Raw genomic sequence first — 15988 nt, 5'->3', positions numbered from 1 at the left:
GTTAAGTCTATTTACTTAACTAAGAACACATTAGAAGCATTATTGAATTAAAAATTATTATCATTTAAAAACACAAAATGTTCCTGATAGATGTCTTGACCCTGTATCTCTTTAAATTTTCATTGTTTATAGATTATTTTTGTATCAAGTATTGTCTGACTTCACAATATTATCTAATTATATTAAATATGTGCATTCATGTAATATTGATATTAAAGGATTCTATACCATGTACAAAGATATGTAATAAACTGCAGTGTCATTAGTTATAACAAAAGTTATTGCATGAAATAACATGACTTATATATATTTGAGTATTGTGTGCTACTGATGTTAAAAAGTGACTTCTTAATTACTAGCAAGTGTTAAATAGTTAACCCTTTATCTCGATTGAAAGAGCACTCACTTGGAGAGAGTTGTTTTATATTTAAATCTGAAGTCAGAATATACCTCATTGGTATGCAGATATCACATATCCCATTATCTTAGAGTACATGTAAGTATCTTAGTGTAATAAATGTACCATCTCCTGGGGTATTTGTGCTGTAGTCCAAGTCAACCTGTGTGTGAAAATATATTATGTTTGTCATATGAGGTGGGAAACAATACTGTGGCTCCTAGGCTTTCATGTGTAGAAAAAATGTAAAACATTTTAGTGCTTTTGGATAAACTGGTTTTCAATCCTGAATAAGTGAAATGTGCTGTAAAGTATTGCCTATGCACTGAAGAGTTCCAACCACTGACCATGCTTACTTTACAACCTCCAACCTGATAATTTAGGTAGCTATAGTTTGTTTTAAAACATACTTTTTTTTTTTTTCCTGTTATGTACATTCTTCATCGACTTTCACTTGATTAGTTATCTTTAATGTAATCTTACCATTTAACTGCTAAAATTAGTCTGTTTTTATAATACTGTGTTGCTTTAGTTAATAAAGTTTCTCTTTCAATGTTGTAACACTGAATTTTCTCTTTCTCATTTAACCAGTGGTAACCCATTATACAGTTCACACACATACAGGCTACACAGCTATTTGCTGTTAGATGAAACACACACATCTTAAATATAGAGACTTAAGGAATAACCTCAAGCATGTTTATGGAAGTGAATTACACTTACATTATTACAAGTCTGATTACTGAGTGTAAAGTTTGCCGCAGACTTTTACAGATTTAAACAACAGTAGAGAAGGGTTAGTAAAACAGTGCCTGTGATGGAGGGATTGTCATATGAAAAGAGGTTGAGATCTCTAAAATTGTTTTTGCATGATAAAAGAAGAGTTCAAGGAAGGGGATCTAATTAAGGTGCTTACTACTGTAAAGGGAAATGACAATGTTGATGAATTATCATTTTTCATATTTTACACTTAGAATAGTAAGACTAGGAGACACAAATATAAATTTTGAGAAGGTATGAGTTATATTTAATTGAGACAGTTTTATTTTTCTAATAGGGTGGTTGGCTTCTGGAATGAATTACTTTTGGGTGTTGTGAAGACAGTAAAAATGACGTTAGTTTAACAGAAAGCTTGATAACTACACGAATGAGAAGAGCTGGCATTAAGATTTTTTGTTTTAGGTTTATTTATATAACATTTTTAGTTTAGTATAGAGGATGGGACAGCCGAGATGGACCGGTAGGTTCCTTGCTGTTACGTAATATTGTTATATTACTACTTAAGTTTCAGAACTATATTCAGAAGAGAACTCACACTGTTAGTACATTTTTATCAAATATCTATTTATTTTTTAAATGTTAACTAATGTTGATAAACAAATGTTAACAATTACTATAGTTCACTCAACTTTATTACTGATTTAATATGATCCTGGTTGTTTTTTTTAAAGAACCATTTACAAAAGTTACTAACATTGTTATTTTAACACATACATGCAGAATGTTAAAAAAGGAGACATTTGAAAATGAATTACCTAACATATTAGTCAACTTTATTTTTGTTACTCATAAAACTTATATTTTTTACAATTAAGTATTTTAGAAATTTTCCCTTATAAAATTTTATGATACAAAAAATCTTATACAAGTGATATGTTTATTCTTATTAGCTTATTATAACACACAAGTATTAAAATTAATAGACTCATTCAAAGTCAATATTTAAAAAGTTGATCAGAAATGTACAATGAATAAATCATAAACATAAAAAACTATATTGTATGATCCAATTGCATATAAATTGTTCATCTTGTAAAATATTAAAAAACAATAACTTACCAAATCATATATGATCGTGTATTTCCCCCATCATTTGCTGGAAGCCAAGAGAGCATGGCCGAAGAAGCACTTGTGACGACTGTGACATTAGTGGGAGCTTGTGCTGTTGTACCTGTTACATAGTAACCATACACAAAAAAAATCATCTTTTTGAACTGTATGTTTCAATAATAAAGACAATATTCAGAATACAGAAGAAAATAATTAATAACAAAATATTAATCAAATTTCTTTTCCAAAACCTCCCTAACTAACCTGCTAATTTTTTTGGTTTGATTTTGATATCAATGAATGTCATTACTAACTGTATGGAGAAGCCAAACCTGAACTCAAATCAAAGAAACTTGACAGATTAATAACGTTTTTACTTTATACAACAATAAAACATTCTGTGAAAGATGTCAGTATGTATTATTTACTATTTATTGTACCAAGTGTTTTGGTATTTATTTGCTATGTTTATTCTTAACAGATACAGATGTAGATACACAGGATATTCAGAAAGGACTAGAATGGTTACAGCAGAGTTTTATCAAATATCAATTGCAATTTATTTTCTAGTTGTAACTGATAATATATTCTTACATGTATAGTTATGAGATGAACTTTCATTTAAGGTTTCTTATAATTTTTAACACTTCACACTTTGCAGACTAAAGAGTTTAATAATTTACAATAATAAGTGGAACATGCTCATTTACAAACTGTAATTAAGCCTTTTTTATGTAAATCTCATGCATTAGCTGATAACCAATCAACATGATTAAAAGCATGAAGTAGACATCACATTATAGCAAATTGCAAAAATGTAAAAATTTTACAACTTTTTTATCTTGGTAGATTATACAAGAAATAAGAATTCAAGTGAACCAGAGATTATTGGTGGATACTAAATACACACCTTCAGACAATGATAATTTTTAGTATGTTAGTTATTTGTTCATAAGAACAACAGCACAATAACATTTTTTAGAAATCTGGCTCTGCTTCTAGCAGTTGTTTACCACTTAGCTCAATAGGTAGAGCACCCTTCTGGTATGTGTGTGAACCGAAGACGAGGAAATAATAATACCGAAATTAGGATTCATCTACAATAAGTGTCTGCTACATATTGGCAGTAAATTTGAAAAAAACATATGAAGAGTACTCACTTTACTTGTTTTCAAAAATATATATTTGCACAGTAGAGATCAGAGGTACATCACATATAATTCTCTCCTTCTTGTCAAAAGTTTACTTAAGCCTATTCAGTTGTTTTAGAATTTCAGTTGACAAGCCAAATTATTTTTCTCTATTACTACTGCCAAACTATCTAAGCATAATTCACTTACACATTTTCGAATTACTACGGTTGTATCTCATACTTCTAAAATTGCTTGCTTTTTGTTGTACTTAGGCCTACTTCCAATACACATCTACTTTTTGTAGTTCACACAGGTAGGTTCATTTATTTTAGAACTCTTTTGATGAAATTAAAAAAAACAACAAAATATTTTACTTATTTCATTTGGCACTGTTAGTCTCACTCCAAGACATATATCAACCTTTGGGCCGATATTAATCCTTAGGCCTTTCTTCTCTGTGTTAAAGTCTCTTTTATGTGACTTTCTTTTTCATCAGCTCTGTCTGTCTGCCATTTTCTGCTCATTTCATATTACATAAATGTTTATTAGTAAATTGTCTGCTTGCTATAAATCTTTGACATCAATAAGTTTCACATAACAGTCTAGAATCTCAACATGAATGAGTTTATAAACACAACATACAATTCTTACTGAGTTCTGTCCCTAAACTAGTTCTAAAATTTAATATAAAGTAATTGCTTATAACCCTCTTTTTATGAATAAAGCTAAACAATAATAAAATATTCATTCACAAAATAAATAAAATAATAGTTTCTCAACCAAACAGCCTTTTATATTATATTATTTTGCAACCTCAATATGTGTTTTTTCTTTCCATTTCCAGTCTCTCCTCTCTTCTTTAATTTTTTCTCATCTGTGCTGTTATTTACATTTTTTCTCTATCTCCTTTTCTTCTTTCAGTCTTCCTTTCTTCTTTGCCTCTCCTCCTCTCTATTTCTTCCGATGCTACTCTTCTCTGTCTAGTTCTTATTGTTGTTTAACAGAGTCTATTAGATTGCTATTTTTCAATCCAAGTCACTCACCTCTCTATCCATTTATTAAACTCAGTCACTGTGGTTATACAGCATGATTGTAATCTCTAAACAGTTTCTGCCACTACTACAGTTGTGTATACATAAGCCTGTTTTCATTGTTGTTCATGTTTTCTTCTACCACCATTTACCATTGTAGTATCTTGGTTGGTTTGCCAAAATTTCAGTTTTATGGAGGCTGGATCCTTTACAGTAGGTATCTGTGACTTGTTGGTGATAAATTTCAACAATAAACAGACAGCACACAATCCACTTGTTTTAAAATACTACACTGAAAACAAGGCAAATGTTTGTAAAAAACATTATTTACACTATAAGTTATTACAACTGTATCCACAGTCTAAAATAATTGTCTCCTTTTGTCAAAATTCATACAGGTTGGTGCAATTACTTTAGAACACCCTTTAACAAGATAAATTATTCCCCTTTACCTCTGTTATTACAAACTGTGAAACTCACTTTAGAAGTTACCCATTAGAGCAAAACTGACAATCATGTAATTTAACTTCAACTTCACTTTCAATAACTTCTTGTACTCTGTATCTGCATGTATTTATAACATGCAATAGAATAATCTAGATACATCTAACCCTCTAGTAACAACAATTTTGTACATAAAGAGAAAAAATTAAAAGATGTCAACAACATTACAAAAACCTGATAATTGAGTTATGTACACAATGTATGATTTGTGCAGTTATGTAACAAAACTTGTCATAATATTGCTTTTAAAATAATTAACTTTTAACACTCATGTTAAGAGAACTAAATAATAATAAAATCTTAAATTAATAAATAAAGTACCTAATTCTTAAACTGAACAGTCTCGTAAATATAACAAACCCTGTGCATCTTAAACCCTACTTTTACTTGCATAATAAAGTGTTGTTTCTTTAATTTATGATTTGATTAAATATTCAATGAAAAAGAAAATTTTTTCCTCAAAATTTCCTCAGTTGTGTTAATGAATAATACAATGTTTCAAGCATGATTTAATATGAAATAATTTTTGTATACTGTATTAAGAAAAACTAAATATATATATACACACTACTAGTTTCTGCTTTAACAGTAGTGCTGAACATGCCATCTCCAAGAGCATTCCTAGACTGTACTCTAAATTCATAGACAGTCTCTGGATCTAGACGATACAGAGTAAAAGTTGTAGCACCATCTGGGACACTCATTGTACGCCAAGGGTTCTCTCCATGTGAAGCAATCCGGTACCTGGAAGTAATAGCATCAAAAATGCTTTAGAGTTAAGGAACAAATATTACATTATTCAAAGAACATACATATATACCTCAAATTATGTTAAACATCTAAACAAATTATACAACAGAAACATGAAAAACTGAAAAATTACTGAGAAATAATAAAATGTTTTTACTGTTAGCTGAATAAGCCACAAAAAAACTGAAACACTGTTACAATTAATTTATTTTCATATATATATTTATAAGTTCAATATTGGAGTAAAATATAATAACCATTGAAGACAAATTCTAAAAGAAATAAAACCAAACTAGAGAAATGTTGAATGCTGTTTTGATGAATTTATAAATTTAAGAAGTTTTTTTTTCTCCACTTTGTAATTAAAATGATTAGCAACTGTATTTTTTTCTCTTTGTGATATGATTTTATATGAACACAATATTAAACAGCAAACCTAGGTTATCCACATTGCTTACACATAAAAATGATTAGCTTTTTATCTTGAGTACACTTATATATGCCAAACATTTTAAAAATGTTTGGAAAATATGCCTAAATCGTTTTTCTTGAGTCTAGGTATTTGGCACTGACTTCAAAAATTAAACTTCCTGATTGTGTGCAATCACATAAGACAGTATGGGTTCAATTAACAGAGATGAATAAGTAACATTCTCTCAATATTTTGCCCCTCGGTGTGGATTCCTGTACGTGGCGAGGGGACCTCCCAGGGAAGGTTCTGTTCTATCTGGTTACCTTCTCTGGGATCTAAACATCCACCCACGTGTTTGCCGTGCGTGGCGACCCGTGAAGGGGAGGAGAGGATCCTGGTGGTTGAGGGGTCCAACCCTAACACACCACTTTGGCCTTGAATTCCTGTAGATGGGCAGCCTTTGGGTGGCCCCCTTGGGTCAATCGGCTGGTCCACTTGGGCTAGAATCAACCAAGTACCAGTGTTGGAAGTTCTCAACGGGTGTTGTGGACATTGTGCCTGATGCTGGTGTTTGGATATAGTGCTCACGAAACCCTGGCGTTGCTGCATTGTCCTTGCGTGACTTTGTAGTGCGTCCCCTTGTAGGGCTCCATGGTGGGTGGGGTCAGTGGGTACCGAAATTTTTTCCTTTTCCTATGGATCCTCAAAAAATTTAAATAAAATTGTAAAAAACAGTCAATGGGTAAGCGACCACGTCTTGAATACTCAGAACAGCAATCTTCAACATCAGTAATACACGTACCTCATTTTCTTATATTACATTCTCTTTCGGAAAAACCTTTAGGACAAATGTCCCCTTTTTTTATTCAAAAGGGACTAGAGGGACTTGCTGGCTCTCCAAAATCAGTAAAGAAACTTCGATCTGGTGACATATTAGTTGAAACATCCACATCCCAACACAGTGAACTCCTGTTGAACTCAAAGGCAATTGGGGATATACCTATTGAGGTTACACCCCATGCTACCTTGAATTCTTCACGAGGAGTTATTGTTGAAAGGGATTTGAAGAACGTTCCAGTCAGAGATTCTCGCTGGTCTCTCCACTCAAGAAGTTTCTGCAGTGAGGCGCATCTCCACTCGCAAAGATGGAATTACACTGCCAACAAATACCCTCGTTTTAACATTTACTTCACCACGTGCACCTACCACCATCAAGGCAGGTTATCTCATTTGCAGGGTTCGCCATACATACCAAACCCTCTTCGATGTTTCCAATGTCAGAGATTCGCCACTCAAAGACATCTTGTCGTGGTTCCCTGACATGTGCTCATTGTGGAGGCAAGGACCACGATGCCTATGACTGTGACATGAACCCACATTGCGTAAACTGCAATGGTTCTCACCCCTCATACTTTCATTCTTGCCCAAAATGGTTGGAGGAAAAAGAGGTGCAGCGTTTGAAAACGACACATAACATTAGTTATCCTGAGGCTCGGAAATTGCTGTCCACAACTCCATCTCGGACATATGCTGCTGCACTTCATTCCACAACTACAGTGGGAGTGCAGACAGATCTCTCTGTGCCTCCAAAAGAATCGTTTTCAAAACAAATGAAAAGCCTTTTGACCTCCATGGTTAAAAAGGTTGATGAATCAACTACCACACCTATCTCTGTCCCTCCCATACCTTCCAACACACCTCAAGATCCATGTCCTTCAGTTTCAAATACAGGCATTTCTTCTGATACATCTTTTCTCCCACCACAAGAGACAAAACAATTATTCGTTCAAGTCCTCAGTCACTAGATTCCCTTCCAATAACAAAAACCTGCCCACCCGACACAGAGCAGAATCCATGGAGGTTGATAGACCTCCTCCAACTAAAGACAGTAAAGAAAAAAGATGTGGTCGCAAACCGAAGGGTTCTCCAGCCACTTCACCTACCCGTTCTTAAAAATGGCCACCTTGATACAATGGAACTGTCGAGGTTTACGTTCTAATCTGGATGATATCAAAACGCTGATTGCTTCCTACCATCCTGTTTGTCTTTCTTTACAAGAAACATTTCTCAAAACTACTGATACTGTCTCCATTCGGCAGTTTTCTCTGTACAGAAATGACAGGTTGTGTGATGGTCGAGTACATGGAGGGTGGCACTGTTGGTTGATCAACACGCGCCCACCCTGTCTTTGTCACTCAACACACCCTTGGAGGCTGTAGCCATCCGTGTTTCCTTGGGTCATACCATCACTGTTTGATCTCTGTACCTGTCCCCTGGAAAGACATATGATCAATCAGATCTGGATGCTCTCGTTGAACAATTGCCATCTCCATTTTTAATCCTAGGGGATTTTAATGGATATCATCCCCTCTGGGAAGTGCTATTATTGATGGGAGGGGCCGATCTGTAGAGCGGATGCTTTCTGATCACAATCTTTCTCTTTTCAATACTGGTTCTTCCACTTACTTTCATGCACCTAGTCAGTCCTTTACCGCTATTGATCTCTCAGTTTGCTCCCCTTCATTATTCTCCCATTTTTCATGGAGGGTTGACAGTAATCCACTAGGCAGTGATCATTTTCCAATCCTTATAAGAGAGACTGGCGTGGTCGATGCCACCCTACCCGCGTGCCCGTGGAAGCTGGATCAGGCAGACTGGTCCACTTTCACTGCTCTCGCAGAACTTGATCCTGCCATCGTAAATCAGCCATCAATAGACGACTGTGTAGCAGCGGTAACTGACTGTATTATACATGCAGCTGCTCAGTGTATTCCTAAAACCTCGACACGTTTTCCACGATATCCTCGTCCGTGGTGGAATCCTGCTTGCCACTTAGCACGGAAGGCTCAAAAGCGGGCCTGGGATACTTTTCGTAGATATCCCACACTTTCAAACCGGGTTGCTTTCCAACGGCCCGTGCACATGCTAGGTGGGTAAGACGTTACAGCCAGAAGGAATCTTGGATTAAGTTCACAACCAGTATATCTTCTACCACCAGTTCCAAGATCATATGGGACAGGATTCGAAAGGTTAATGGACACTACAATTCTATCCCCCTCTCGATCTTACTCTCTGATGGTCAGGAGGTGACTGATGTTCGAACATCGCTAACACTCTAGGTGAAAGCTTTTGCCGGGTATCTAGCACTTCTGCTTGTTCCTCCACCTTCCTGGCCATCAAGACTCGGGCGGAGCGATCACCTCTTTCCTTTCGAACTGACTGTTTCTTTGACTATAATCGTCCCTTTACCCTGGTGGAACTAAAAATGGCCCTTCATCGGTCTGCCAGTACGTCTGTTGGACCTGATGATATTCATTATGACATGCTGCACCATCTATGTCCTGCTTCTCTTGATATCCTTCTGATTGTTTTCAACCGGATCTGGCAGGAGAATGTTTTTCCTGATGCTTGGTGCCAGGCTATTATTTTACCTTTCTCTAAGCCAGGGAAAGATCCCAAGATTCCTTCAAACTACCGTCCAATTGCTTTGATGAGCTGTCTCTGTAAGACTTTAGAAAGGATGGTTAATGCTCGTCTTGTTTGGTTCCTTGAATCAAACAACCTCCTCTCGCCCACCCAGTGTGGGTTCCGTCGACAGCACTCCACCACAGACCACCTAATTCGTCTTGAAACATCTATCAGAGAAGCCTTTCTCAACCGCCAACATCTTGTATCAATATTCTTTGACATAGAAAAGGCTTACGACACAACATGGAGGTATGGCATTTTGCGAGACCTCCATACATATGGGTTACGTGGCCATCTACCCATGTTTATTAAAAAATTTTTAATGGACAGGAGATTCCAAGTTCGTGTGGGTTCGACACTTTCCCGTTCTTTTGTACAGGAACTTGGAGTCCCTCAAGGCTGTGTATTGAGTGTTACACTCTTCAGTATAAAGATAAATGCCATCACTGAACAACTCCCTCTCACTGTTGCGAATGGGCTGTATGTCGATGACTTTCACATCTCATGTCAGTCGTCAAACATGAGATATATTGAGCGGCAACTACAAACCGCCTCAATTGTGTAATGGAAGTGGACTATGACGAACGGCTTTAATTTCTCTCTCTCCAAAACTGTATGCATGCACTTTTGCCGTCGACGGGTATTCACCCTGATCCTGAACTTCATATCGGTGGAGTTTTGCTGCCAGTTGTCCCGGAGACTAAGTTCTTGGGGCTTATCTTTGATCATAAACTGACCTTTATACCACACTTAAAGCAGCTTCGGGTCAAATGCACAAAAGCACTGAACATCCTCCGTGTTCTCTCTTCTACCAGTTGGGGAGCAGATCGCTGTTCAATGTTAAAGGTATATCGTGCTCTTATTAGATCGAAACTCGATTATGGATCAATGGTCTATGGCTCTGCCAGACCCTCGCCTTAAAGATGCTGGACCCGCTCATCACCAAGGACTTCGACTCTACACTGGGGCTTTCCGTACCTCTCCAGTTCAAAGTATATACATTGAATCTCATGAACCTTCTCTACACCTTCGCTGTTTGCAACTATCTTTACAATATACTTCGAAACTTCATTCCTTACCAAAGCATCCCACCTGGAAATGTGTTTTCCTTCCTCGGTGGGCAGTACTTTTTCAGAACAGACGATCTGTCATTGCTCCGTTTGGCCTTCGCATCCGGAAGCAATTGGATGAATTGGGTCTGTCCTTAGATAACATTGCATGTTCCACAGGTCGGCCCATCCCACCATGGCTTATTACAGCCCCCAAATGTGACCTTTCTTTCAGTCACCTAAAAAAGGCAGATACTCCAGATTGGAAGTACCGTCTTTTATTCAATGAATATCTTTCAAACAATCATTCAGTTCCTATTTACACAGATGGTTCCAAATCAGGTAATTCAGTGGGCTCTGCTATGGTTTGTTATGGGTCAGTAGTTGCACGCAGAATCCCTTCTACAGCTTCTGTGTTCACTGCTGAACTGTATGCCATATCTCTTGCCCTGGATCATATTGCAGCTGAGCAGTACTCCAACTGCACTATTTATACTGATTCGCTTAGTTCTATACTTGCCTTGGAATCGCTACACATTAGCTCACATCCTATTCTCGCTGATATTCGTAACCGACTGGCTCGTTTCTCATTAGCAGCTACTTCAATCCAGTTTTTCTGGATACCAGGCCATGTTGGTATTCGCGGGAACGAGCTTGCAGACATGGCAGCTAAATATGTCTGCTTCAGCACCATCACTCCTATGCCTATTCCGTACATGGACTATGGTGTTATCTTCAAGGGTCGGCTCCGTGCCAGCTGGCAGTCCACTTGGAGTGAGCAACGTGACAACAAACTTTTTCAAATCAAACCCAAAATTGGACTTTGGCCATCTAGCTTCCGTAAAGTTCGGAAGGAGGAAGTTGTTCTCACTAGGCTACGCATTGGTCACAGTTTTTTAACTCATCATTTTCTTTTATCTGGAACTGATGCACCAATGTGTAATTTGTGTAACACTCAAATCACTATCAGCCACGTTTTACTTTCTTGCCATCGTTACAATTCTCAACGACAGCAATATTTTAAACATATTTTTTCCCAGGGTCAATCTGTAACATTGGACAAAGTTATTGGTGATGGTGACTCTGTCCACCTTGATAATGTTTTTAATTTTCTAATGGCCATTAACCTTTTTAATCTCATTTAAGTGTTGCATGTTTATTCATTACACCTTTTTAATTGTGGTTCCTTTTTTACAGTTTTAATCTCTGTCATTCAATTTGACATTGGACAATGGCCAGAACATTAAATAACTCGACACCAGGACTGGAAAGGCCAACTTCAGGTGACTAACGCTCCTGTTTGAACTATCCGCTTGAACTACTCGTTAGTCATCCTGGCGAGTTGTTATTATACTTTTACTGCATATCATTTCACACTTTACTAATTAACTTTTAGTACTGGCCATATTGACTCATAACCCGGAACCAGGACTGGAAAGACCAACTTCAGGTGACTGACGGTGGTTTTTATACTTACCTGTTAGTCTTCCTGGCGGGTTACGATCATTACCATTCTGCTACAGGTAGTTCTTTACAACTTTGTTGACTGGATGTCAACATTGGTTTTTACGCCATTTTCTGTCTTAATTGCCGTTTTGCTTTTATCTTCAATTACTTCTACAAATTTTACTCCATTTACTTGACTTTATCCTTTTACTGGACATTTGGCTACTCATTATTACGATTTTGCGGAATGTCTTTTAAAACTTTTACTTTCTTTTACATTTTGATAATAGCTGCTATGACACATAACCCAGAACCAGGACTGGAAAGGCCAACTTCAGGTGATTGACTGTGGTTCTTGAACTTACCTGTTAATCTTCCTGGCGGGTTATGATCATTACCTTTTTGCTAGAGTAAATACCTTACAACTTCTTATACTCTACCTTTTATCTTAACATTGTAGACTAGGTGTCAACATTGGTTTTATACTTTTTTGTTTTACCTTCAGTTCCATTTATGTCTATTACTACATTTATTTATTTATTTATTTATTTTTTTTTTACATTTTTACCGAATGTCTGGCGCAGATAGCCTCGCTGCTTTGTGCCATAAAACACTAAATCAATCAATCAATCAATCAACTCAATATTTTGTTTGATTGTTGTTAAACACAAAGCTAGACATTGGACTATCTGAATATAGTTAGCATTTCTTAAATAATTCCTTATGTTGTACAATCATATGTTTTGTAAAGTGTTATAAACTTAATGAAAGTGTCCATGTACAATTCATTTGACAAACAAGCAATGTTCTAATCTGATGAAATTGGTTATTGTGACTGTTAAATTCTGCCATAATCTCAGCACTTTAGAGAATTTGTTTAGAAGAATGAACAACAGAAGTCTGGAACTACAAATAGCTTGATTAGGTGAGTGGTCAATGTAAGTTTTTAATTCTAATATTTAGTAGTAATACAAGGCATGAAGTTAGCCCATGTCTGTGCAATATGGTTGTATGTTTCATTTCAGACAGTTAAATATTTAAAAAGATTTGCTCCAGTGGCATGAAAATATTAAAGATGCTGTCTCACACCAAATAAAACAACACTGTTGTTTCTGCGTAGCATAAAGCAGAGTGTATTCTAAATGTAAATCATGGCTTTGTTTTCTTGTATTATGAATGTATGATTTCATAGCCAGAAGCCATGTAGATCCTTTTGCTTATATATTTTCTACTAACTGGTATGTACCTTAGCAATTTATACATACTGCCTTTTATATATTGCTTACCAGTATAAATAATCAACAGTTTATGCATGTTGTTTCCCAACCTAATTAAATCTCTATGTGGATATATGTAAATATAAAATAATCAGTAATATTGTTATTACATCTTACTGCTCCTTACTTACCTTAGGTATGTCTAGGCATATGTATATTATAAAGTAAATGTCATAATACCAACCACAAAGCCTAAGCAAATAAAGAACTGTGGCTTCCTGTTCATTTACAGTTCTATAGAATTACACAATTCATATACTAGACATATTTAAAAAAAACCAGAGCATAAACATTAAGCAATAAATAGACACTTCCATTATTATTATTTTTACAGTAGGGGGTAAATTGTTTGGCTTCTATGAGGAGGACAGGGTCAACACCTAAACACTTTCATCTGATTAGTGTGCCAAGGCGGCACTTACAAAAACATCAATTTTGCAAACATCACTAAAACTGATAATAATTTAAAATTTTTTACTGACCATATTGTACATCAGTCAGTTGACCTGAGGAACTTTGGTATTTTATGAAAAGCCTTGTTAACAGTGGAATAAATAGAACAAAGTATTTTTTTAACTGAAGTGCTCTTATCACTGGAAACCTGAACCAAGTTAGCAAAAAATTATGTAATTTAAATTATTATCTGTTTTATAGTGAATTTATACCAAATACTTACTACTTCTAAGTATCATACTAGAGTAGGTCAGACTTTAATTAACATAATACAAGGTTCTAGAAAGCAAGTAAATCAACATTTTATATAAGTATATATTATATTGCTTAATCTACTCATGAATACAAGAACTTTTTTCTGTAAAGAATTAAAAAAATCACCAAATAACATATGACTGTGTATATCCTCCATCATATGCTGGAAGCCAAGAAAGAGTGGCAGCGGAAGCACTCGTGTTCACAGTGACATTGGTAGGAGGATGTGGCGTTGTGCCTGAAATATCCACTAGTAATTATTAAAGACAATATTAAAGAGAGTAATAAGATGATAATTACACAATAAATGTTCAACTAATACATTTTTCTGAAAGATTTATTAATACAATTAAGAGAGTTTTAAAATTTTAAGTAACCTAAAATGTTAACAATCACTAAGCTGACTCTTAAGCACATCTAGGTGTTAATATATAAACTGGAATGACCTAGAGTATACACAATTAATCTGTTTAACAATAATATAATATGCACATACACCGTGTAGAATAAACAACTCTGTTGAGTTAAAGTAGAATTTTTTTTTTACAGGTAAATCTATAAAATAAATATTACTGATACACACAATCAAGGCAAAGGTGAAAAATGATAGTTGTACATGTTATTCTGCTGATTAAAAGTGTTGTGTGTTATTTTAATCATTATTAAATTGAAACAAAGCAAAATTCAGACTTTTTTCACTAGCTATATTAAGCAGATAACAAAACTCGTTAGATATATTTTAGTAGTTTAATTTTCAATATACAAACTGGAAGACTGAAACCTGACCATAATGCAAAAAATGACAAATTTAGATTTTATTTTCATTATTTCAGGAAAATAAACTACAATGGAAATCTTATAGTAAGAAATATATGTAACTGTTAGAATTTATTACAAGATGATAACTAACAACAAAATATCAAGGCTGTTACTCAGCTTTCCTACATACAGCTTTCTGTGAATTTATGTAATTAATTTCAATATAATCTATCATGTACTATGCTTAATTATAACCTTCTTTTATATCATAACATTTTTTTCCTAAGAGTTGAAAACTTATTTATTTATTAAAGTACAATTAAATTAGAGGTTAAAATGAAATGTTTCAACAAACAGTACTGAATGACATCTTCATTCAACATTGACCTCTCTTATCAATTATGTTCAAGCTACAAGTCATAATTATGCTTGACACTACAATACAATTAAGTTTGTAAAAAGCATCAGAAAAAAACTATGAGGTCAATCTTACACCAAATATTTAGTCCAGAATTCCATAGACTATGTTTAAGTATCCTGAAATTAAAAAGTTCAATTAAATCACACAAATGGACTTGATATTGATGTGGTTGAATGGTGTGTTGATATTTTCGTTCTCTTGCTGTCTTTCCAAAAAAAAAACAACTGATGATTTTGAAGTTTGATTGAAAGTTTATGAAGCTTTTGATTTATGAGATTTTTTTAAACTTCAATCCCTTCTTTATTATCTTGTTAATGGCACAGGAGACACTAATAGCTCCATGAAATGATGTTTAGAATTATCTTGCACAACTTTAACTTCTCTTCACATGTTTAATTTTTGTTTGTCGTTATTAAGTAAAAAGCTTCACAAAGGGCTACCTAAGCCCAGCCAACCACAAATATGGAAACTTAAGATTTAGTGCAGATACACCACTGTGCCACTAGAGGGCTACAGGTTTAAGCATTGCTTCAGTTTGCTTGTGGTGATGTTTATGACATAGTTGCTGTCTTAGATGTCCTGCTTTGCAAGACTTTTTCTTTCAATCCACAGAAAACATTACAGTACTTTGGCTCCATAATATTTAGCAGTTTTCTTACTTGAATATTTTACCTCCAAAATATACTCTTCAAAACAAGAAATGCAAAAGGGATATTTTTGTTATTTTAAAGAGAAATATATGTAATAACGTTACAAGCTTAGAGTATGTGATGTTACATGTGTTAAGGCACTGATTGTCAGAC

At 34.9% G+C, this 15988-nt stretch overlaps 1 protein-coding gene across 6 annotated transcripts in view; it reads right to left on the bottom strand.

The window, feature by feature from the left end:
- The window catches only part of LOC143255363 (protein turtle-like), a 303979-nt gene that overhangs the window by 24640 nt on the left and 263351 nt on the right, over positions 1–15988 (bottom strand). For 5 of the 6 annotated variants that reach the window (XM_076510891.1, XM_076510896.1, XM_076510893.1 and 2 more), the window contains 3 exons: positions 14132–14255; positions 5464–5639; positions 2237–2348 (listed from right to left, as the gene is read on the bottom strand). In XM_076510891.1, coding sequence (XP_076367006.1) covers positions 2237–2348; positions 5464–5639; positions 14132–14255 — 412 coding nt within the window. The remainder of the gene's footprint in view (positions 1–2236; positions 2349–5463; positions 5640–14131; positions 14256–15988) is intronic. The other variant, XM_076510892.1, reaches the window with a different exon arrangement.

The sequence above is a fragment of the Tachypleus tridentatus genome, chromosome 7 (genome assembly GCF_004210375.1).
Source record: "Tachypleus tridentatus isolate NWPU-2018 chromosome 7, ASM421037v1, whole genome shotgun sequence".
Lineage (NCBI taxonomy): Eukaryota > Metazoa > Arthropoda > Merostomata > Xiphosura > Limulidae > Tachypleus > Tachypleus tridentatus.
This window is presented reverse-complemented; position numbering and strand designations above follow the sequence as displayed.